Source organism: Drosophila suzukii, chromosome 2R (genome assembly GCF_043229965.1).
Source record: "Drosophila suzukii chromosome 2R, CBGP_Dsuzu_IsoJpt1.0, whole genome shotgun sequence".
NCBI classification, from domain to species: Eukaryota; Metazoa; Arthropoda; class Insecta; order Diptera; family Drosophilidae; genus Drosophila; species Drosophila suzukii.
The window spans coordinates 5,572,958-5,597,325 of NC_092081.1; the positions used below are offsets into that span (position 1 = coordinate 5,572,958).

General features: G+C 41.7%; 2 protein-coding genes across 2 annotated transcripts in view; one reads left to right on the forward strand and one right to left on the reverse strand.

Annotated features, from left to right (window-relative positions):
- The window catches only part of LOC108018094 (uncharacterized), an 89,802-nt gene that overhangs the window by 45,383 nt on the left and 20,051 nt on the right, over window positions 1-24,368 (reverse strand). Inside the window, exons 3-4 of the mRNA XM_017085499.4 lie at window positions 16,011-16,056; window positions 3,823-3,872 (exon numbers count right to left, since the gene is read on the reverse strand). The gene's annotated coding sequence lies outside the window, so the exon portion shown is untranslated. The remainder of the gene's footprint in view (window positions 1-3,822; window positions 3,873-16,010; window positions 16,057-24,368) is intronic.
- Window positions 5,494-8,684, forward strand: Vha100-3 (Vacuolar H[+] ATPase 100kD subunit 3). Its single transcript, XM_017085496.4, has one exon. It carries the CDS (start codon window positions 5,892-5,894, stop codon window positions 8,649-8,651), a length of 2,760 nt encoding a protein of 919 aa, XP_016940985.2. The 5' UTR covers window positions 5,494-5,891; the 3' UTR covers window positions 8,652-8,684.

The following is a 24,368-nucleotide window of genomic DNA, read 5'->3' on the forward strand; positions in this document are numbered from 1 at the left end:
CAAAATTACATTTCTAATGGATTTCATCATTAATACTTCGACCCTTTAAAATATGATTTTTGTTCTGTTTTAGTATATTTAACTAGAAAACTTGTTAAAATTTTATATTTTAAAAGAATGTTATATAGTAAAGTTATAGAGTAAGTTTTTTATAAAACATGCTTGAAAAACATTTGAAATTGTATAAATGTTTAACATATAAAAGAACAAAGAAGAATTGTGATAGCTGTTATAAATGAAACAGCATTTAATTTGATCTCTCACGTTTATACCAGAACATAAACTCTGTGCCTCCCCTGCAGTTTTCCGCTTTTCAGCGGGTAACCACCTACTCTGCCACACTAATCCCGCTCCCCTGACTACTTGATTTGGTTTATTGCGTTTAATTTGCGCATTGTTTGTGTGGCTTTCGGGGATAATTGCAGGCATCAATTGCAGCAGCAGTAGCACCCACTCGGACCCACAGAGGGGCAATCAAATTGCCAGTGGACAGTGGCAATCAGATTGCCACAGACACCCACACGAACCACCGAGCCACCGAGCCACTGAACCACTGTGCAACAGCCACAAACTGTTCCGTTTGGCTTTCATTAAGTTTTCAGCCGCTTTTTTGTTTTGGCAGCTCCATAATCAACGTCCATTTCGGAGTAACCCCCTGACCCCCAGTATTATTTTGCGATGTTGTGTTTGCATTTCTCGCCCGTGTGGCGTTCGTGTGTCATTAATCTCCAGCATAGAACCAATCAAACACGCGAAGCTCAGAAATGATTCCCCACTGTTATTGATGATGTGTTGATTAGGTTCTGACAAACCAATCGCGGTCATGTGAACAACAATCAAAGTACAAAGTTTCACTTTGAACTCGAGCCGCGTTTTGGGCGGGGGAACTCGAACCCCCGCCGTGGGGGTGGAACTTTTGGGCCTGGACGCCACTGCCACTGCAAGCCGTGTGTGCGGTCACAGGCTAAATTTGGGTCATGTTTGCCCGCTATGTTGCCAAACCCGAAGAATGAAAAGAAATAATGGTAAAACCCTAAGCCGAAATCATGCAAACCAGCGTGTGTCTAATGAATTGCCACCCGTGTGTGGCTGCAGCCGTTTTACCTCTTTTTTATTTTACCCATTTGACCAGCGGAAAAGAGCTGGTCAAGATTTGTGGTCGCTGCAGTTACGCCAAAGAGCTGCCACCGCTGCAAGAATAACGCCGACTGTCTGTCAATTGTTCGATATTTATGGAACATAAATCCAACCTGAAGGGTCATTCACTAATTGGGCTTTTTCGTTTATGGGGAGAGGTTTTTATGGTCGGCTGGCTTAGAAATGAGTCAGTTGGGGTCGTATTTCAAAGGTACCTCCACCTCAGTCTTCTCTTGGAGCCATTAGCAAATTGCCTATGTCCGAGCTGTTTTTATGTTTTCCTTGATTCTAAACCTCCATCGCAGACGAAAACGTTTCATTCAAATGGATTTTGGTTTATATTTCCTTAATTATTCTCTAATATTGCGACAATTACCATAAAACATCCCACAACATTTAAATTATATTTGCATAAAAATAATTATTATACCTTTATGTTTATTCTTGTGTTATTTAAAGTTGCCTAATCACATAACCTTCCACACGTCAGTGAATCCCAATAACGACCTTTGATTCCATTGAATTGGCACATAATTATTTCCCTCTACACACAAATCTAGTGCAATTATGTCCGAATTCCAATTCAGAGTGAACTTCCGTAACAACCCTCGTTTCGGCCAATGCCCCACCATCAGTTAAGTCACACAGCTATAACCAAAATAACGAAGAAAGATCTTTGCATTTATAATTTCATGCCAGAATTCCTCGATAAATTGATATATATGGTGGTTCACCATGGCCAGGCCACGCCCCCTTTCGGCCCACCGAGAGCCGGGCTAATGGCCTGGCCAATTGTCGCAAATTAGTGGAGGCCAGCCCAACACGCACACACGGCTAACACGGCTAACACACACACGGGCAGCACACATGCAAACAGAACAGGTGAAGTGGAGTCAAGACAAGACAACTGGAGTCAAGACAAACACCTAAAGCCAATCCACATGAGCACCCAGGCTAACGGTACTCCGGCAAACAGAAGATGGCCAAGAAGACGGCCGAGAAGCCGGGGAGAAAGAACAGCTATAAAGAAGTTTACTGCTACAATTGGCAAATTGAAAATTGCTCGCTGGTGGCGGCGGCGTTGGAGTTTCGAGCCGAGGTTGAAGCTGAAGTTGAAGCTGAAACCCGGGAAAAAGCCAAAGCTGATGCTCAAGTTGAAGTTGACCGGGCCAAGGCGGAAGCTTCAGACCGAAAGACCCTGAGCGGGCCCAAAGCTAAGGCTCCTCTAACTGCACCTCATCCCCTGCGATGCGTTCGTCTGGCCAGATAAGCTGACATCCACAACGTGCCGCAGACGATGATGCATTTGCCAAGGTACTCGCAAGTGGTCGCTGCCCCAGCCGCTGGAGTCGCCGCACCAGACAGAGACGTTTCAATTTCAAACGAGAAGAGCTGTATTAACCGACTTAAGAACTTTGAGATACCCTACGACAAGCTATTAAGCAACCGTCTCTAATCCCTCTTATGTAGAGAGAAAAGGTATTCATAGAAAAGGTATTGGCCAGCCTTTTACTTTTGTATTTTTCGTTTGACTTTCAATTCTAAGTATAATACATATTTTATCACAAAAACAATTTGAAGTCAAGCTAATAAGAACTTTTGTGCTAACATTATAATTAATTAAGCTTTTCGTAATAAAACGCTATCAATATAATTTTAAAAAAATTGGATACGATTTTTTTAAAGGATTAGGATGAATATATATATCATTCAATATCTACAGGTTAAATGAAAATTTTAACAAATGTAGAATAAAATCGCAGCTAAAAATCGATTATAACTATTTTATTTAATAGGACTTGGATCAAGTCATATTATCTGTATTTTTTGTTTAGCAAGTACTTATAATGTTCTTTAAAAATGTAATATTTATGTTCGTATTCATGTCCTTACTTTTTCTTCTTGCTGCCATCATCTGTTAGCTATTAGCTATACCCTTCTCCGGCATAACTAAAAGGTATTTCTAAAAAGCAACAAAACGGTTTTGGCCGGGCCAATCTGGCAGGCAGACATTTTAATGAAGCCGCCGTCAGGCAGCATTTGAGGCAGCCACTCTTGGCCGTCTGGCTAGTAACGGTGCCAAGTCCACGGGTCCATGTATCCATAAGTCCACGCACCGGCGTCTGAGGCCGAAACGAATGACTTAAGCGACGAACCTGACGAGCTTAGCCAGTGCGTAAGATTACGTAAGTATTAGACTTTGCCCGATATACACACGTGGCGGTCACCCTAAGAACCCCAAAAATAGGGCCAGAAATGTCACTTTCAACTTTCGCTACCAGTTTTCCCCGCCGTTACTTCAAACTTGACCCAATTCTGTGGGGAAACACCCACACGGCGTTTCAAGAGACGGCTGCTCTATAATTAAAAAAGCAAGCAAACGAAACGAAACGAAATGAAATGTTTACTTCAAAGTCCACTTGATTCGGGATCCACGCACTTGATTGGCAGTGCCACACTGAAAGAGAGAACTGGGCCCAGTCTGTTTAGGCGTTAATTGCAGGTTCTGGCAAATTACAGACTTGGCCAAGAGCCCAGCAACATGAAATGCACTTTCTCTTCGCGCCAGCGAAAAGTGAGTGAGTTAAAATGGATTGTTTTGGACTGGATTGGATTGGACTGGATGGGGACTTGAGATGGATGTGCGAGGGCGTAGTGCCAAAATCGATGGCAGCTGCTGCTTACCTTTTGTTTAGTCGTCTAATTGCTCCCGAAGATCGCCGATCACATTACCGCTGAAAATAGAAAGAGCAGGGGGAAACACATGAGTAAGCAAAAGAGAAATGCAAATTAGTTTATGAAAATACTCGAGGAGACAATGAACCCTCCCCACTCGATTCCACTTATGGACTCGGCTCTTCAATAAAATCTCGAAAACTACCTTCGCCGTCAGCCACAAATTGACATTGTTTCTGTATTTATCTTAAAAACACATTCATCGGGCGGCCGCAACACGTGTTGCCCCGTTGTTCTGTAAGTGACTTTGATTTCGATTTGATTTATTGCCTGCAATTGTCGCGCACAACGGAGAAGTGAAAACAGTCCGATGGGCTTTGTTCACTCTTGCTTTCGAAACTTTCAATTCGGTGACTTAATTTCTTTGCAGCCCCGGCGGGCTAATGAAATCGAACTGCCGCTTAACAATGGCAATAGCACTTTTATTGTCGCAGCTTTGCCAAAGAAATTATCAAGTGCAGTTCGGCTCTGGCACTTTTACTTTCATTGTCGTGGAAGTGCTAACCAACGAACAAACGGGCCCAAAACAATTTTCACTCAACCGAGTAATGCCCATTTTCCTTTTAGCATCGGCTAATGAGCCGAAAACGCTTTTCGAGCCCATTTCAAAGGGTCGCCAGTCAGTCACAGAGCAAATTACCAAACAATTTCAATGTCTTTGAATGCGATGTGAAGCCGATATTTGTGGGAAAATGTTTCGCCGCAGAAATGAAATGAATCGCTCACAAAGTGTGAACAAAATTGTTTATGTAAGTTAATGTATAACCAAAAGACAATGCCGAAATGCTTGCCAAATTGAAATAAATGCTTTGTCTTTAGGGAGTAAATGAAAGGCAATAAAGTATAGCTTCAGATTTGAAAAACGAAATAAATACAGTTCCATTCGTAATGCTTTAAAAGATATTCTTTAGTTGTTTTACGACTTGGTCAAATATGTTAATTTATTCCCCAATTTCTAAACATAAAAACTAAATGATCATAAAATAATGCCATAAAAATATATACTATTGTGTCGTGTCCACAAAACTTTGGACAAAGCATTTATACGTCTTTGTTGTCGCGGAGTTCTTAACATTATTACGGTTTATGGGACTATTATTACCAATTTGCTGGTAACTATTTCAGCACCCTAATTTATATAATAAATTCTTGCAGCGTTTTGTAACCATCTAATTGAAGTGAGAACTTTGTTATAAAACTCACTGATGTATGACATATTAGGCATAATAAGATTACTATATGCAAGAATTCCCACAACTTCTGAGCAGTCTTGCAATGAGTGTTCCCAGCCGAGAAGACAAGGGCACAAACTGCAGTTGGCCAGTTTTGGTCCACTCTAGCGTGACGGCGACGGGGGCGGCGGCGGTGTGGGCGTGGCGGTAATGGCAACTGCAACGAGTTTGCATGCAAAGCATGAAATTATCTGCAGTTGATCTCGAGCAGGGGGCAGCTTGGACCTGGACATGTTTGCTACTCGAATTAAATAAAACACAAAAAACAGAGCCAACATTGGGAGAGGCAAGCAAACGTATCAATTAGCAGGAGTCAAATACCCGAGTCCCAAACGAAAAACAAACAGAGCTGGCTAAGAAAATAGGTAGTTTTAGACAAAGACATCACATTGATGTTTTGATTATTTTGTTATAATATTTTCAAAGACGTAAATATCTTAACCATTCGATTTGAGATCAGTGATCAAATGTAAGCCGTGCTATCCAAAGCAAGAATCACAATATCCGTTCACATATCAGGGAGACACCACTAATTTATCAAAAGCGCTATTCAATTCCTTCCAATTCAAATATATAACCAGCGTTATTATCCAAACGACTTATCTTTAATTCAAATAAAACTACCAATATTTTCAAATAAAACTTCAAAACAGTGGGACTTTTTAAGAATGCGGAGTTTTACAAAACATTAAAATAACGAGAGTCGAAAAAGCAGTCACATATCAAAAAAAATATTTATTTTAATACCCAATAACTTGGTACACCGATCGCGAGACCTTCAGCACAATGAAAGTGTTCAAGAAACGGCAGACGAAGGTCAAGTCCTTCTTCCGCAGCGAGGACATGGAGCTGTGCCAGCTGCTCCTGCACACGGACAATGCCTTCGATTGCCTCATAGAGCTGGGTCACCAGGGAGCGGTGCAGTTCAACAACGTCTACGACGAGGATCGCCTGCTGAACAACCTCTACTCGAAGAAGGTGTCGCAGTGCTACGAGTATCTGCGTCTGGTGGATAACCTGCACAATATGATCGTGCAGCTGCATGTGAACGAAGTCTTCTACCCGGACGTGGATCGGGAGAACCGGCTGAGGGAGAAGGACCTGGCCAAGTACGGGGACAGGCTGAAGCGCATCCACGTGGAGGCCAGTGCGGTGACGGAGCACTACTACCGACTGGACCACCGGCGGTACCGCATGATGGAGCACAGCTTCGCCATCACCCGGGCCAACAAGTACATGACCGCCGACATGGGCAGCGAGCTGCTCTACTCGGAGAGCACGGTCATGGGCCTGGTGCAGGACGCCACCACCGCCACCCATCACTCCCAGCTGAACTACATGATCGGCAGCATCCGGGCGGACAAGTTCTACAGCTTCGAGCTGCTGCTCTACCGCCTGTGCTCCTTCAACCTGATCATTCGGTTTGCCGAGATGCCCACCCCGGTCTACGAGTTTCATCATGGCCAGCGGCCGGAGAAGATGCGGAAGTTCGCCATCCTCATGATGACCAGTTCCACGATGCTCTGGCCCAAGGTCCTGAAGATCTGCGGCCACTATCATGTGAACATATACGACTGCCCGCGATCGGCCAGCGAGCGGGAGGAGAAGGTCAGGGAGCTGAGCCAGGAGATACTGAACGTGGAGAAGGTCCTCAAGGAGGCCGAGCTGATGCGCCGCCAGATCTTGGAGGTTGCTGGCCAGGATCTGTTCATTGTGCGTGTCAATCTTCGAAAGGCACTAAAGGTGTATGACCTGATGAATCGCCTGCGGTTGGTGGGCGGATTTGACGTGCCGCGCTATCTACTAGCCGAGGTGTATGTGCCTTCTTCGGATGTCCAGGAAGTTAGACTGATTCTACGAAATGCCAGCAGACTAAGTGGGGGAGCTGATAGGGAGGAAACCACGGACGATGAACTGGACAACTTGGGTGAAGAGGAGGAAGATGAGAAGCAAGATCCCAAGGACAAGAAGGAGAAGAAGCAGATGCAATGGGAAGAGACGGAGGAGTCGGAGTTCCAGCCGGATTTTCAGAGCGACATGACTTCTCGGGCCATTCTGCTGAAGAAAACCCGAATGGTCAATCATATGCCCCCGACTTACTTCCGGCTGAACAGGTTCACCAGGGGATTCCAGAACCTTATAGACGCCTATGGAATGGCCGACTACAAGGAGCTGAATCCCGCGCCGTACACCATCATCACATTCCCTTTCCTCTTTGCCGTCATGTTTGGAGACGTGGGTCATGGCATACTGCTAATTTTGTTTTCCCTCATCATGATTTGGAAGCACAGGGCTATCGAAAAGTATCAGATTGCCTCGACCTCGGAGAACGAGATCCTGAACATCCTTTTCGCGGGTCGCTACATAATCCTGCTGATGGGCATATTCTCCGTCTACATGGGCATCATCTACGGCATAATCATGGCTAAGGGGTTCAATATTTTCGGTTCGAGCTGGAGTTGTCGTTACAATGCAACCACTTTGTCGGACCCCCTGATCCAACTGACCCTGGACTCCTCGGATCCGAACTTTTACTCGGGCCATCCCTATCCCATAGGGATGGATCCCGTGTGGGCTGTTGTCGGCCAGGACTCGATTACCACGACCAACTCCCTGAAGATGAAGATGGCCATTGTGCTGGGCATTTCGCAGATGATGTTTGGACTGGGCCTGGCCGCCGCCAACTGTGTGCTGCTGAGGAAGAAGGCGGACCTCGTCCTGGTGGTGATTCCGCAGGCGATCTTCATGACCTGCCTCTTCTGCTATCTCGTCTTCCTGATCCTCTACAAGTGGCTCGTGTTCGGAGGCCACAAGCAGACGCCCTACAACTCGGCCTGTGCCCCCAACGTCCTGATCACCTTCATCAACATGATGCTGATGAAGAGAGAAGATCCTCCCGAAAACTGCCTGGCAGACATGTATCCCTACGAGCGGCTGCTGGAGTACGCCCTGGTAGCGATAGCCCTGTGTATGATCCCCATTTTGCTGGCCGGCAAGCCGTTGTATCTCCTCCGAAGGCGAAGAAAGCAGGAGAAGGAGCGGGAGTCACGGGATCTGAAGCCGATGCGCCGACAGACGATCAGGGAAATGCGGTCCACGATGTGGTACTCCACGGACGACGTCAGCGAGACCAGCAAGCAGAGGAGCGTGGACAACGAGGAGGAGTTCGAGATGTCGGAGATTTGGATTCACTCCGGCATCCACACCATCGAAACGGTCCTGGGATCGGTGTCGCACACAGCCTCGTATCTGCGACTGTGGGCTCTGTCCTTGGCCCACGACCAGCTGTCGGATGTCCTGTGGCACATGGTCCTCAACAAGGGGTTCTCCAGCGACCAGCCACTGTACTACAGTGTGCCCGTGCTCATGGCCGCCTTCTACGCCTGGGCCATCCTCACGGTGGCCATTCTGGTGATGATGGAGGGCCTGAGCGCCTTCCTGCACACCCTGCGCCTCCACTGGGTTGAGTTCCAGTCTAAGTTCTTCGGCGGCGCGGGCGAGTCCTTCAAGGCGTTCAGTTTCCCGCCCTCCAACCAGAGGAGTTAGGATTTTGCCCTTCTTTTTTAGTTTATGAATAAAAATTTGTGGTTCGTGCATTTGCAGGAGTTATTGAAGTTAAGATTACTTTAAAATATATATTTTATAAAATCATTTGGCATATTACCAAATATTTGTTGTTCAAGGGATTCTTTTATAGTGGGTTATATATGGAATAATAATTTATTCTTGGATTTAAGGAATACTTTAAATTAGAAATGTATTGCGCCCTTTAAGCAGAGTTGGGTTTTCCCTGGTTTCTTTTTAGCTTATAAAGAAATATTTGAGATTTGGGCAGATTTTTAATTCCTCGTAGTTAAGTGCCAAGCTTTTACTTAATATTTTAATTTATATTTCAATTAAATTGCAATGTTTTAGTAAAAAATAAATGGCCACTTCCACCATTTTTTTACGATTTTTTTTTTTCTGCGGCTCCACAGTAAGAACCAACATATTTATTTCGGATGGACCTTCGTTGCTGGCTCCCCTATCTTTTGGCAATTAACTGTGGCCAAGAGCCAGCCAAGAGCTACCCACGCCCGCTGCCGTGGACTTGGACATTCCTTTGCAATTAGCATTGGCCCGGCTCCATGCAAAAGGCCATAAACCAAAGCTGGCTTTAAACAATTTCCATTTGTTTGCTTTATGCCATTGCCAGCTGCTGTTGCTGTTGCTGCTGCAGTTGCCGCTGTTGCTGTTGCTGCTGCTGCTGCTGTTGCAGTTGCAGTTACGACTGTTGCCGTGGCAGGCTTCCTTCCTGCGATGCGGGCGCTGGAAGTCGTCGACCCTTTGGAGCTGCTCTTGTGCCAGCATGGCTGCTGTTCTATTCCACTCCACTGTTTGGTTCAGTTCTGTTCTGGTCGTATACCCTGTCTTTGCAGAGCAAAAGGGTATGTGTTTGCAGGGGCTTGTATTGGAAATTGCACGCCATAAATGCTGGGGCAATAAAATCGGTTGGAAGTATTTTATGATATCCTGAAGGCCAACAATGATTTGTTTTCAATTTATTTTTGCTTCCATCATAAAAATGGGAATCACTTATTGCGTTTGCCTTTGTGCCTACAAAATACATTCATATTTTATTTATCATGGCACTGTAAAAATTAATTAAAATTCTAGTAATTATTTTGGGAATTCAGAATTTTCGAAGAAAGCAAATACAATTTGGATGGCCTTCATGAACTATTGGTTCTCTATTTATTAAGTGTTTTAAAATGTATACCTAACCCTTCTAGATTATTTCTTGAGGGAAATATTTTGTGTAATTTTTAAATAGCTAACCCTTTTATTTTGAGGTACAACCAATGTACCTTCCTTGGGTTGGGTAGTTCCTTGTCGAAATACTTTTCTGCATCGTTCTTGCCAGTTTTCCACACACTCACACAGCTGAGCACTTTTGTGTCTTTGCTGCTGTTGTTGCCGCTGTGTTTGCCATTAACACCCACGCCAGCAACTCTGGTTGCCGTTCGTTGTTGGCTGTTCGTTGTTGGCTGGTTGCTGGTTGGGCCAAGACTTGGCATAAATTATGAACAGCAAGCGATGACGCATGCAGGCCGACCTAAGTAGACTGGCTCGTGCATAAATAACTTTCGTTAGCCACATGGCCCGGGTTGACTTGGCCCGACTTTATTAGATCGCTGCCACGGAAAGCAGAACTAACTCGATGCCAGTAATGTGCAGTGAGTTTCATGACCAGAGCAGGTTTTTGGCCAGCCAGCACTCGGAGCACTATACGCAATTGCCAGCCCAAAACAGGCTTTGACTCTATGGCTTTGGCTTTGGCTATAACTTTAAGCCGCAGCACGCGCCATTGTTTAGGTGGTGCAGCAAAAAGCAGCAGCATTGGCAGCAGCAGCAAAAAGCGGCCCGGGTGGGTCAAGTTTGTTGCCCAAGTCTTTTGTTTATACTTTCGTTGATGCGGCCGCAGTGCGTGGCTCTAATGCTGGGCCCAATGGCCAACTGCTTAGCACTTTTATGGCCAACAATTGTCAAGTCTCTAAGGGGCCCCAGATTGCATCCACAGCAGCTTAGGACGTTTGCACAGAGAGAAATATTAAGTCCTTAATAACAATTGTATTTTCATTTCAGAAATCAGGTCTTTAAATGCTGGCATTTTATACTCTGAATTTTTTTAAGAATTTAAAAGATCTAAAACCACTGGGTAACAGGATTTGATTTATTTAGAAAACCATTTGACTTAAAAAAATTGTAATCATCATTAGAATTAACGTCTACCCACTTTCTCTTCTTCCGAACTATTTATTTTACTCTCTCCACCTCTACTTAAACTTACATGTATTTTAATTAAATTATAGTAGTTTTATAATTAAACTTTAAAGAATTAAATGCATAGGCTTAAAAACGTATTAATAAACACTTTAATTTAAATTGAAATTGCCTAAAAAATGAAAATCAACCAATCCAAAAACTTAACCCTTACATTTATTAATATTTTCTCTCTGTGTGCACTGCAAGAAAAGCAAGGTCGCATTGTTGTCTGGGGAGAATCAATTTGAGACTTAAATGCGGATGGTTGTCCGTTTTCTGCTCGTCAGTCGCATCACGTCACGTCACGATCTGCGACTCATGCTCTTGGGTCGTCAGTTTTTCGAGTGCATTGCCGCTGTCCTTTAAAGGGTTTTGCCCATGGATGTTGCTGCTGCTGCTGCTCCCATGTTGCTGCTGCTGCTGTTGCTGTTGTCATTGTTGCGGCAGCTGCAACAGCAAGAGAACAACCATTGTTGGCACTGCGACTCTGTCTAGTTCTGCTTTTGGGCCTTTACATGCGCGGCCGCAACAAAAAAGGTGTTAAATTCAGCCCATGGCCTGGCCAAAGCGAACTGCAGGCCAAAAGCCAGGGCTCGATCCAAAGTCAATGCACTCTGAAGAATTCGCTGGCTCGGCAGAAGGACATTTCGAGCTCCAAACTGGGAGGGTGAAGCACCTCAAGTGCCTGAGCTCAAGCTGGGCGAGCGAAAAGCATTCAAATGAAGTCAGCATGATGAAAACATCAGGCGAAACAACTGCATAAGACAATAACATCCTGTTTTAACTGTAAACATCTGTGAACTATTAAGGCAATTAATTAACTGGCTACACAATTTGTTGGCTTCGCACATTTTGGCCATTTCGCTCGTCGGGCTGTCAAGTGGAAAAATGCCATTTAATTCGCCACAAATTGTGCATTGTTTGGGCCTTAATTAAAATTGTCTTTTGTTCATCTTCGTCTTCTCCCGCCTTTTGGACTGCTTTTTGCCCTGCAGAACGGAAGCTGACAATTGACCATTAAAAAAGCAAAAACAAGCCACATCTGCTAATGCGAAGGGGAAAACTTTCACTCAGCCAAAATGTTTTAATTAAAATTGGCAAAAAAACAAAGCAGCCAGAGCTGGAGAAAGAAATTAATTTAAACTAGATATTGTGTGTAACCGGTTGGGATATGGCATTCGCAATGCTCAGTTGGAAAAGTGAAATTTCTGAGACGCGCTTCGAGAACCCATTTTTGGCATTTAGCAGTTCATTAGCAGATAGCTCCAAAATATGCATAAAATTAATCAGATGGTGCCAAATACAGGCCACAAAAGCAGAAAGTGAAAGAATGTAAGAAAACCCTCGTGAGCTGCCCATAAATATTAGAAGAAATTCCCAAACCTAAATAAATCCTAATTAGGTTTTTTAAAAATACTAAAATAACACGATTTTAATGTTGTATCTAAGAATATTACATCGATATTACTTCAGCAGTCAGTTAAAATTAATTCAGAGAGTCACTTATGTTCATAAATTTCTTTGACTAAAACATTTCCTTGTAATTGCCATCTTTAATCAGGTAAAATTAAATTAGTAAAATATAATGAGATAGTGAGATTCATTGTTACTACTTGTCTAAAAACCTAAGTGGATCACACGCTTAACAATTCCCGTTGGGAAATATTAATTGAGCTAAATGTTTTGCTTTTGTGTCACAGCCAAGATAAGAATCCAAATTAGTTGGCTCAAAAAGATGAACCTCAGAAGGAAATAACCAGCGAGAGCCATGTGACCCTCATTAAAAGTAAGTTTCATGTATTTATTCCTTTGATCTTGCAGCGGCGACCACACAAACACTCCGGAGAACGCTTTTGATTATTTTCTCAGCGGTTTCTCTCCGCCATTTTAGCCTTTTGTCTCGGCCAAGCCATGCATAATGAGAACCTGATATATGGCGATATACTATATACCCGTATATATGTCAATTACAGCACGATCTTTTGGCAAACCCGCGGCAGCCTGACACATTTCCAGTGGGTCAGAAGTCTGATACCGATATTTATGTCACCGGCGACAATAAATTTGTCAGCTTTTTGTTAACCGTTAAGTAAACGCAATGCATGATTTGTGTTTTGTAATGAGGGCGAGTGAGAAATGTCGAACGAATCCGCCGACGAAGATGAAGTTGAAGTTGAAGTTAAAGTCGCAGTCGAAGTCGCAGTCGAGTGGCAAACGAAACGGGTTTGGGTTCAGTTCATAAAATATTCATGATATGCCAAATGTTTTGTTTTGTTTGACTTTTTGATTGTTTTTTGCGAGCAAAATTGCTCAAGATTGAGTCATGGAATTTCGGTTGGGACATCAATATTCAATAGGCAGAATAATATATAAAGCTCGGAGACAGTTAAATATTTTCAGTCTTTGTTGGTTTGCACCGCAGACAGAAAATTATTTTGAATTTATATGTGTTCTTTCGACAAAAGAGTGGGGAAAAGAAAAGTCGATAATAAAGACTCCTAAAATGTAAATGTTTTACAGAAAAATAATAAAATATAATTGTGTTTTGCTTTAGCTTATATAGTTATATTAAAAAAGTATTTACAAAATGTATGCATAATATAATTATATTTAATGAACATGTTGCATATATAAACTTGAAGTGTTGTAATCCTTCTTGGCCTTTGTTGCTAGCCAAAAAATGATTAAAACAAACAATTTCAAGTGTGACCACAAAAGCGGCATTGACCATTCAAGTGCTTAAATTCGATGGCTCTCGACACATTGTTTCGATCACTTTTGGGATGCAATGGCAGCAGCAACAACAGAAACAGCAGCAATATCAGCGGCCACAATGGGAGCAACACCAACGGCATTAGCAACACCAATTGCCTGACCTTCAGTGGGCCACTTGAGGCGGCCTGAACTGCCGCACAGCTTCTGCAGCAAAATCAACTCGAACTCGAACACGAAGTTCGCTGGCTGTCAGCCATTTGAGTGACTGACATGCAACACCAGCAACAGCAACATCCCCAGAGCAACAGCAACACTAGGAACAGCAACAGCAACATCGCAGCAGCAACAATGCACAATAGCGTGCCACAGACAGCCGAAAACACCAATTGGTGTCAAAGCAACAAAATGCTACCGAATTGCAACTGCCACGGCTAAGGGAATTTCTCGCTGCCGAAATTAGCAATAAATCAAAGATTGCGAGTCCGGAACGCGGCTTACTAATTTCACTAAAGGGAAACGCACTGCATAGAGACGAAAATAAATTAACATTTTAGTAGCTCGTTTCTGAAAAATGTCTTCCACATTCCTAAATAATTTATTGCTGTCATCTTTGAATATAAGGAGTTAGATATTGGGTGTTGAAACAATCTAACTAAATTTCTAAAAACAAATTCCATTTTACTACTACTACTACTACTTACTATTAAAGAAGAGGTTTCAGAGAAATAAATACAAAGGGAGGTAAATCGGATTACTACAGCTTAAATGTACTATAGATGCTCAAAGCGGAGGGTATTTTTTAACACTTGGTGTTTTTTAACAAACTTAAAAAAATTCTAACAAAAACAGATTTTTTTTTACTTGTTTTCCGAATGGTATGTATATGAAAAAAAAAGTTCCAAGCATATTAAAAATGTGAAAAGCTTTTTTCACTGAAAACATAGTTTTTGTTCAACGCGTTCGTTTTGAATAGAACAATTCATATATAAATTTTACATAAAACTTAGAAATTAAACAGTTATTTAAATTAACCTTTTAAAAGTAAAATAAATTATAACTAGTTTAAAGAAGTTTTGTTTGTTTATACATAGAGTTATATACAGAGACCGTAAATAAGAGTTAAAACAGAAGTCTAATTTACATGATAATATCATGTCATATCATATAATATCATCATTCCAATTTCTCAGAATATGGATGTTAAAAAAAAACTTCATTTGGGATTTATTAAAAACAAACGTAAAATACATTGCAATGAAAAAATTTTGTTTTTTTATATAAATCAACGATATTTTTTAAATTGTGACTTTTAAAATAAAAATTATATTAAGCCAGACCAGGCTTTTAAGATTATATGGCTAAAACCTTTTACGACTTTTTCTTTCCCTGCATTAGAGCACTTTGCAACCGTTTTGGGCTGCCGAAAAACGCGCGGAAAGGCGGCGAACAGCACTTGGAGTCGTGGAACTGCCCACGCCTCTTGCGAGAGCAACAGCAGCCCGCCAGTCACATAAATAAGTCACCATCAGAGTCAGATTCAGATTTAGATTGAGAATGAGCGACGCTGACGCCGAGCGCACACTTGGCCATAAATCTCGAGAAGCGTGGGCAGGTCGGAGCCCCCTCCCCTGCCCCACTCCCTTACCCCTTCCCCCTCTTGGCCAAAACCGAAAAAGACGTCAGCGGCAAATGGGGCCACGCCTCACCGAGCTTGTTGGCCAAAATGGCCCAGAGTGAGAGGTGGCATCAAGTGCGTATTAAACACTCTGCCAGAGCCATAATCAAGCTAATGCCATCTTATGACTCAACTTGAGGCCATCTCCTCCGCGGCTAATGGCGGTAAAAGAAAAGTGAGCGCTGTAATATTGGTTGGTAATCCGTTTACGGTCAACAGAACTAGGCCTCATTACCATATGGGCCTCTGCGATCTGTCACAGGCATAAATAAGCCAGAAAGTTGCCGTTAGGCCAACGCACTTAGCACCAGCCGAAAGAGTCGGAAATTCCGGGGAGCAGGGGCAGAGGTTCCCCCAATTGACACATTTGGCACAGAGTTGGTTTCTGGCTTTTGATTTGCATTTATTTTTAATAAATTGCAGGGAACTAGCAATGCCATGGCTCTTGCTCTCGAACCCATGCCAAACGAGTGCGAAATGGGAACGGCTATTAGGTTCCAAAACTAGTTCATGCTATATTTCTAAATTAAATGGGTTTTACTTATGATACAAATGGTTTTTTCATTGCAATCCTGGATTTTATAATCAATATTTGTTTGCTTTACTATTTTTGGGGTTTGTCATTAGCGAAATCTATAAAGAATTTCGCTCGCTACCCAAATAAATAGGCTGATTTTATTTGTATTTACAATTGTTTATCCCCAACTTACCCAAACAAACACGTTCAGAGGCGGCGAAACCAATTCAGAAGCTGTTCTGAAACGAGCAAACGAGGTAAAACATATTTTAGTAATTTGCCAGGCTTTAAATCATTGGGCATACAAATTCATGAGACATTTATTGGGTAAGGAGAGTTAAAAAAGTAAACATAAATTGATTTATTCCCCAAGGCACGTCGCACATTCGACTTGAATTATCACTCCAATCTGATGTACGACTCGTTAGAGCAAACACTTTCTGCGACAAATTCGAGGTGCCCATAGAAACGTGTGCATGCGGCAACAATGGCCAGAACATGTACTCTGGCTAGCTTGTTAACTCATCCAAAAAGTAAACCACATTCTTGAGAGCATTAGAAACTGCAAAAAAGTAAAAAAAACTACAGGCCAAACAAAAAGATAGAGCCATGAGTAGCGAGAGCACAAAAAACATGTTCAGCGCGTGTAGCAGCAGCAGCAACATCAACTTAAATAGCAACAACGGGGGGGCGTTGGGCGTGGCCGAGTGCAAAATGCAAAACAACATTGAAGACGAGAAAATCTGGCTACTGTAATTTGTCTGCCCACCAAAGACACGACCCCCTCCCCCCACCTTCAAGCACCAACTTGGCTGCAATATGTTCGTTGGCTGGGTTGTTGATCGCGTTTGGCCAGCCGGTTGTTGTTGCCGCTGCTCCGACTTGGTCCGGGCCAGTTTGCCATTGCTGCTCTACTTTTGAGTGTGTGCTGCGCCCCGTGCCCCCTTTTGCCAGCGCCCCTGGGCAGCCCCAGATCTCCCCTTCTGGCCGGCTGTATTCGCTTCCTAAAGTTGCCGGCGTCGTTGGCCGCCTTTTGTCGCTGAGGTCAATTTTTATGTTGCAGCCATTTTTCAGCGACACAGCTACGAAAAAACTAAATAGAAAAATTCGTTTTCCTCCACTGCGAAAAATACCTAAAATTGAACTTAATATCGAAATTAGAAAAGAGTCCCAAGAAGATTTATTTAAATATCAATAATCGATTTGCCATAAACAATCGATTGCACTATCGGTAATATCGATGAATGTAATATTTTACAGCCATTAACAGTTTAAGCCCACGGAAAATAGTATCGCTCTTAGAAAAATGTTTTTAAATACCATAGTTTTGATATTTTGACAACAATAATAGAGTGAATCTAGGCAGTTTTAATAAACTGTACGCCTACGATCAAAATTTGTTTTAGTTTTGCTTAGTGATAGAAAAATGTATATTGTTCTCTAAGTATTGGGATTCCAGCATTACATTTCCATTAAAATAAAAATACATTTTCAATATTTAGTGTTACATTGTTTTTTACAGTAATTTTCGATAGAATCGATACTATCGGTGGGGGAAACTGAAATTTTCGATAATGCGCACTATCGATGTTTTCCAAACCTAATATATTTTTAAATGACTTTCTACTGTAACTTACCTACTGACTATAAGGTCAGTAGTAAAATTAGTTTTTAGAGCGTTATTTTTTGATTTGGATAAAGGAGTTCTAGTTAAGATTTGATAATCCATTTACAAAATTTTCTAGTTTTATGCAAAGTAATGTTCTCAATATAAATAGAATATTTTATCATTACTTCTCAAAATAAATGCAAATACAAAATACTCAACGTGTAAATGTAATTTTTTCTCAGTATAACATCTTTGGTTTGTTTTCCTTCCACATAAATTTTTTTAAATTACGGCGTTTTTATACCCTTTTTACGCCCTTCCAGAATCAGTATTTGCGCTATATTTTATGGCCATGTTTTTATGTGCCCTATTTCTTATGATGTTTATGATTTCTTTGGGTGACTTGAGCATCAGCTCATTCAGTTATCTTTTTAACGTCTTGTTGATATATTAAACCAATATAAGAAAGATTAAAAGCATTAAAGCTCCTTTTTTATATTCGCAGGGTATTTCAGGCCTCTATATTCAACTTCAAAACCCCTTTGATTCTTCCTCTTCTGTTTCCATTTTATTTTTTGTGATCTTTTTTGGGCTTTGTAAATTTTTCATGTTGTCTGCTGCACTTAAAGTTACGTATGAGCATTTTGTGTAGGTCTAGTTTGCTGTTTTTTATTTCCCTGCCTTTGTTGCAGACAAACTTTTTCAACTTGACACTTGAACCGAGAGAACTCCAGCCAAATGAACACTCGACTACAAGGGCCGGCCTCAATGGCTTGACACTTTCAGTTGGTAATTAGTTTTGCGGCCATGCATGTAAAATGCAATTTGGCACTAAAGACCCGAAGGGGAAGCTGCTCAGATCACACAAATCCCACTTTGACTTAACTAAAACGATGAATTTTGGCTAGACAATCGATTATGCAATCTAGCATTGAACAGCGTTTCTGGGCCTTTGTTTACCGGCAACCTTGAACCGCTGCAACTTGCCACTGGGATTGCAACAGTCTGAAGTGACTGGCAAATGATTGGGACAGACTTTCGAGTGTCTGTCAATCAAGTCGAATCAGAATTAAATCATTGACAAATAACAATAATCAGTAACAAGGCTGTAGCGCGCTGCTGCTTCTGTTTTTTGTTGCATGCGGCATGCAACGTCGCCGCTGCCCTGCAGCAATGAAAAGTGAAAATTCTTGGATGGCTGCTGAAAACTTTTGGCCCACCAGCGGGATTTCCACATGTTTTCCAAACAAATACGAGGAGCCGCCCTTTCTCCTTTTGTTGATTGCAAACTGTGCCGTCGTCATGTGCCACATTTGCAGTAAGCTGAAAGTAAAAATAAAGCCCAGTGAACTGAAACTGAAACTGAGCATGCAGCATAAATATGTGAATAATGCATAAACAACTAGAACACACTGCACTGGCAACTGTTGCTGTGTTGCATGTTCGCCAGCCAGCAAGAGCCTCGAAAAAATGGCTCAGCTACGAAAATAAATACGAACATTTACTGGGAAAAGTTTATGCACAGGTAATTAGAGCCAGCAGTTTTGTTTGCCGCTGCTCATGTTGAATGCAACTGCAACTGCCTTCTTTTTAGCCAAATAAAATGGACGGACGAGTCCAGACTTTGGTGCTACTTTAATTAAATTCCCCTATGTACAATCGGGCGGGGGAGCAGCGGATTCTTTGCGGCAAACAGTTTTCAAATGCTCTTTGGGCGCTAGTTTCAATTCATAACGTGAAAGCAGGACCCGACAAAGTTGTAAACTTCAAAAAGAAAATAAGGGCAATCAAGCGAATGGTAAATACTCTAGGAAAACAGGGATAAACATAATAAGGCTGGAACTTCTGTGCAAGCTTAACAGAAACTTATTGAAATAAAATTGTATCTTTCAGTAAGAGATGCAATGCAAATATAAATAGGTCGTAACTTGGCCTAAATTGAATGGGACACAAGGAACTCAAAGTAAATTAAATTCATTTTCTACATTTTCGTTGAAAATAGTTTTATTTATTTATATTTATCATACACCTCATGTTCAGGCTAGCACCTCTAGATGCACTCGTTTTCCTGCTCCATCTCTAACCCAAATACCTCAATAACTAGAAGCAGCCACGAGCTCAGGTTATAGGGCATTGGATAAAAGGGGAAGAATATTGGGAAAGGAGGAATTTTCACAGTTGCAACCCAAAGTTCATCAAAACAGCATAGCTGCAGTTGCAGTTGCAGTTTTCCGCACTCAAAGCCAAAGACCAGAGCCACCCACTCGGCGCTGAAGCGGGTAAATAGGCCAACGCGAAGGGGGTTTCGACCACAGGGGCGTGGGGCGGGCTGCAAAGGGGGGTCGAGCGAACTATGCCCAAGGGGCTCTTGGCTAACAATGCATATGACAAACTTTTGTCAATTTATTAAGAAGCGAAGAAATATGGTTTCTCTCGACGAGCCAGGCTAACCTGATTCCCAGGAGAAGCCGAAGCCAGGCAACGTGGTCAACCGGAGGAAGAGTTTCCTGCTGGATGCACTCGAGGAACCCCTTGTGAGGAACCCCTCGTGGATCTGCCTCATGTAACCACTGATACCCATCATCCTCATCAGCAGCAGTTGCCGCTGCAGCAGCCAAGACGCAGTTCAAACAACTTTCGTTCGCATAAATTGATGATAACAAAGGCCGGGAATCAGAGTTGCTACCAAAACTGGTTGCACTGGACGTTTAGTGCACGGCGACAAATTGAGTGATAATTCAAAATGATTTCAAATAATTTGATTGGAATTGTAATTTAAAATAAATATTTATTTTAAAAGCAGATACCATTAATCTGTTAAACAAAAATAAAGTTGACAGTTTGCCTGGGCTTATTCTACTTATTGTACGTTTGGTTAAAACATGGTATTACACATTAATGCCAAATGAGGTTTTATAACTGTCTATAGGTTAATCTTATCCTTCTGGCATCCTTAGTTTACTTCCTAACTTAATGACATTTCATTTTTCGATTTAAGATATCAATGAGACTTGGTATCTATATTTATTGAAACGCATACCAATAAAAAGATAGGATTTCTATCTGGAGATTTGCATTTCAATATCCATTATATCTTAAGTCAAACAAAAGTCACAAGCGTTTAAGTAGTTTGTCCATTTCTATTCACATGGTATTTAAGATGGTAACATGTTATATAAAAATATAAATGTTATACGTGCATTTAGAGGAGTGTCTTTCCTACTGTTGAAGGATGTATGTAATTAATAGAATTTTTTAATAACGACTTGCTTAAAAACTTTTTCCCAGTGTACCGTTGCAGCGGCAGTTATGAATTATGTCAAATGGCATAATTGCCAGTCCAGCCTCAGCAGCTGCTGCGGTCGTTGGCGGTTTTTAGTTTTCGGCTTCAGTTTGACTTTGAGTTCGAGTTGCAGTCGGAGTTTTGGGTTTTGGCATCGCGCGCTGGCAGGAAGCAATAAATTCTATGCATTGCACTCGATACAATTTGTAGCTGATGGGATGCGATGGGATGGCGATGGCTGGGATGGGGATTGGGGACTGGGGATATAGGATGGTGGGATAGGGGATCGCCGGAGAGATGCCCGTAGATAGATGGCTGGCACAGATGCGGAAATGCGAGGAGCAGGAGCCGATGGAGCGGCTAATGAACGTGGCTCTCTGCCTTAACGGTTCTTGTTAAATTGTTGGTAATTTGCTTTTTCAGCATGCCGCTGCCGATCATCAATTTATGCATTTATCCGTATACAGTTATGGCACGCATCTTGCCATCTGCTCTACATACATATGCGCAAGCTATGCTCGATGCATAACTATCTTATGGATACCCTTGCTTTTCCAACTTTCCCTTGCTCGCTGGAGCTTTGCAAGCAGATTTGTACTCTAATTATCAGGCCTCATGAGCTTCAGCTGCTGTGGCTGGCTTCATCTTGGCCAAGACTTCACACTCCCCCCTTTCACCATTTTAGCCATGCCCATTTCCCCGCCGTCCCTGCTCGTCATGCACTTGAATCCGAATCTGAGAACTCGACTGGTGAAAAGTGAAACCGAAAAGGGAAAACTCTCGGCGAGAAACATGAGAACCCCAAGACTTTTACCCTTTGGAACAACAAATGGAAGATGGCCGAGAGAGGCGTTGTTGGTGTGTAACTCATATTGAGGTTATTAGTAACAAGGCCACTGCAGCCCACTCAAAAGGTGGAAGGTAGGAAGTTGGGCCTTCGGGGGCGCCGCATGCACTTTGGCTCACAAAATGATAATTTATGTCGGCAGTATTTGAATACAATTGAAGTTGCCAGCCAGCTGGCATAGGCAAAATTTCCAATTTTCAATTTCCCTTTTACAGAGAAAAGCGGCAGCAAAACAATGAGCAATCGGAAAATTCACAAATGTACGAATGCAGCATTTGAAATTCAAAACTCAATGTGTAACTGTAGCTGGCACGAAAAGTGGCATAAAATAAATGTACATTGTGCGCTAGGAAATTCAGGCATTTCGAGCTGAATGTGTGCTTTTCAAATTGTATGTCAAGTTGTTTTGCCTTCCATCCAAATGTTTTCACGCAAAATGTGAAATAATATTTTATTCCCGCAAGTTCAGATGGTTATACGTCCATCGGTTTTGGCCAAAATTCGTTTATTTTTATCTTGCCTGTTTATTTTGATCAAAAACCTTCAACCTCACTCTCTCACACACATGACTTCACATTATGACATCAGAGGCAAATTCTTTGGGATTCTTTAAAGCCCCCTTTTGATACGGAGAATGACAATCGAAAACCCATAATTAACCAAAATTAGCGGCTTATAGCATCATAATACAATAACAAGAACTAAAGCAGCAACCACGAAACACAAAAAGGTTGATGGAAAAAACATAAAACAAATAAAGCCAAACAAAAGCATAAAATTCGCGTTCGATGAAGAGGCAAAAAAAGAATATGGACTGTGTTGTTTTAGATTATAGGATTATATGTATATTATATATATCATTATCATGTTAAATTTTTAAAAATGAAGAGCTTATTTATTTTCATAATTAATATAATATATAAATAAATTGAAAATATATTTTAATACTTAATAAATACTTTATATATAATACATACTATACTGAAGAACTACTATTATTTTGACCCTAGCTGTTGCTTTGGAGAGGGCGTCGGGGATCAAATAAAATCAAAATTGTAGTTAATTTGCATGTTTCCAGGGCGTTTCAGAAGAAACTCAAAAAACGCAGCTATAACAAAGCAAATAAATTATGCTGGCCATTTCGAAAGAACTTTGTGCAACACAGAGAGGGGCTGGCCACGAGCACGACCACGCCCACCATCAAGGCCAAATACCTTCGTTTTTTCGCCGTATTCTTTTGGCTCTGAGAATTTATTACGAAATTGATGCGGCCGAGAGCTTGTTGCAATTTGGCTTTCAGGCAGCGCCGAGACATTGTTTTTGCCAGCCGAGTTGCCGAGTTAAAGTTTGCCCACTGACCAAACATTTAATTACAAAAAACGTCGCGACCTGCAATAAATTTCATTTCGCAGTTGCAATCGCCTCTTTTGCCCGCAGGCCGGGCAAATAAATACATAAAAATTGCCACTTTGCCCGCAGCCCCTTTGTTCGCGGCCAAAGTTGCTGCAGCACTTATCCGGCAGTTTCGAAAAGGATCATCCTTATCCTTGGTCTTAGCCTTGCATAAATATGTTTTTATTTATAATATGGGCGGCCGGGACTGAAACAAAAAGTAAACTTATTCAAAGCCAGTGAAATTTGTAGCCCTGGTCGGCCTTTTGTTCCGGCCACCCCTCCCTTTTCCCTTTTCCCGGCACCCTGCACCCTTTCGCATAAAGAGTTGGCGAAAAAATAAAAAATAAATATATATATAAAAAGCTGAAACTGAAACTTTGTTGCCGCTTCGTTGCGCCTTTTTGCCGGACTTGGTTGCCCCTTTTTGTTGCCTCTTCTGTTAACAGAATTTATTTTGCCCCAGCCCTCCGCCCCTCGAATCTTCGCCCCCAAATGCTGGGGCAATCTAAGTTGGCGCTCCATAGGAATATTCCTGTCGGTGGGAGGAATAACTAACTGATAAGAGTTTTAATCGGATCATCATCAACTTGTTCGCGCGATTCTTTTCTGTACTTTCAGGGAGTACAAAGCGAGGAAAATAGTATCAGATGGCAATATGGTGTGAAAAAACTGGGATGAGTGGCGGGAATATAGTACTTTATGCGGAAGAATGGTCAAACTTTAAAGTAAAATCATGAGAAACGATAAAAGATAACACAGGTATTAAATTAACTGATCTCTTTAAAAGCCCTACTTTTGAAAATATTCTAAAAGTTATTATTTTTTTTAAATCAGATAGCCCACTTCACCACCCTAAAATTGTCGACCTCTTCTACTTCAAATGTAAATACTAGTTATTAAGTAAACTTGTAAATTTCACAATATTCCGGCCGTGTACAATAACTAAGAATACGATTAAAAGGTGAAAAATGAAATTAAAAATAAAAATAGGATGAATATATTCATAATTGTAGAGAAATAAAGTGAAAAAATTAAGATCTTACTTCAAAAAAAATGTGATTGCTGTCCAATATATTAAGTACCTTGTGACCTGTAAGGACCGTAAAACTTTCATTAGAGTCCCCCTTAATCTGTACAAATTAATTATAAATTTATGAATGAACTGCAACCCCTTGAGTGACGACGTCCAATCAACTTTTCCACCTTCCTCACATTGTTGTTTGATACGCATTATCTTCGCTGGCACCGCAACCACTCACACCTGGTAATTGCATTTCAGCCGCAGAGAAATTTTCAACACATTAAAATTTATATTAAAAATGTGGCTTACATCAGCGCGGTTGTGTCCGCTCGCCCACAACTGCCACAAACTTCTGCCCCATTCTGCCATTGGACCGGGTTAATTTCGTTTTAATTA

Bases quoted from the DNA above. Each gene is read 5' to 3' on its own strand.
- Vha100-3 (XM_017085496.4), top strand. From the start codon at position 5,892: ATGAAAGTGTTCAAGAAACGGCAGACGAAGGTCAAGTCCTTCTTCCGC.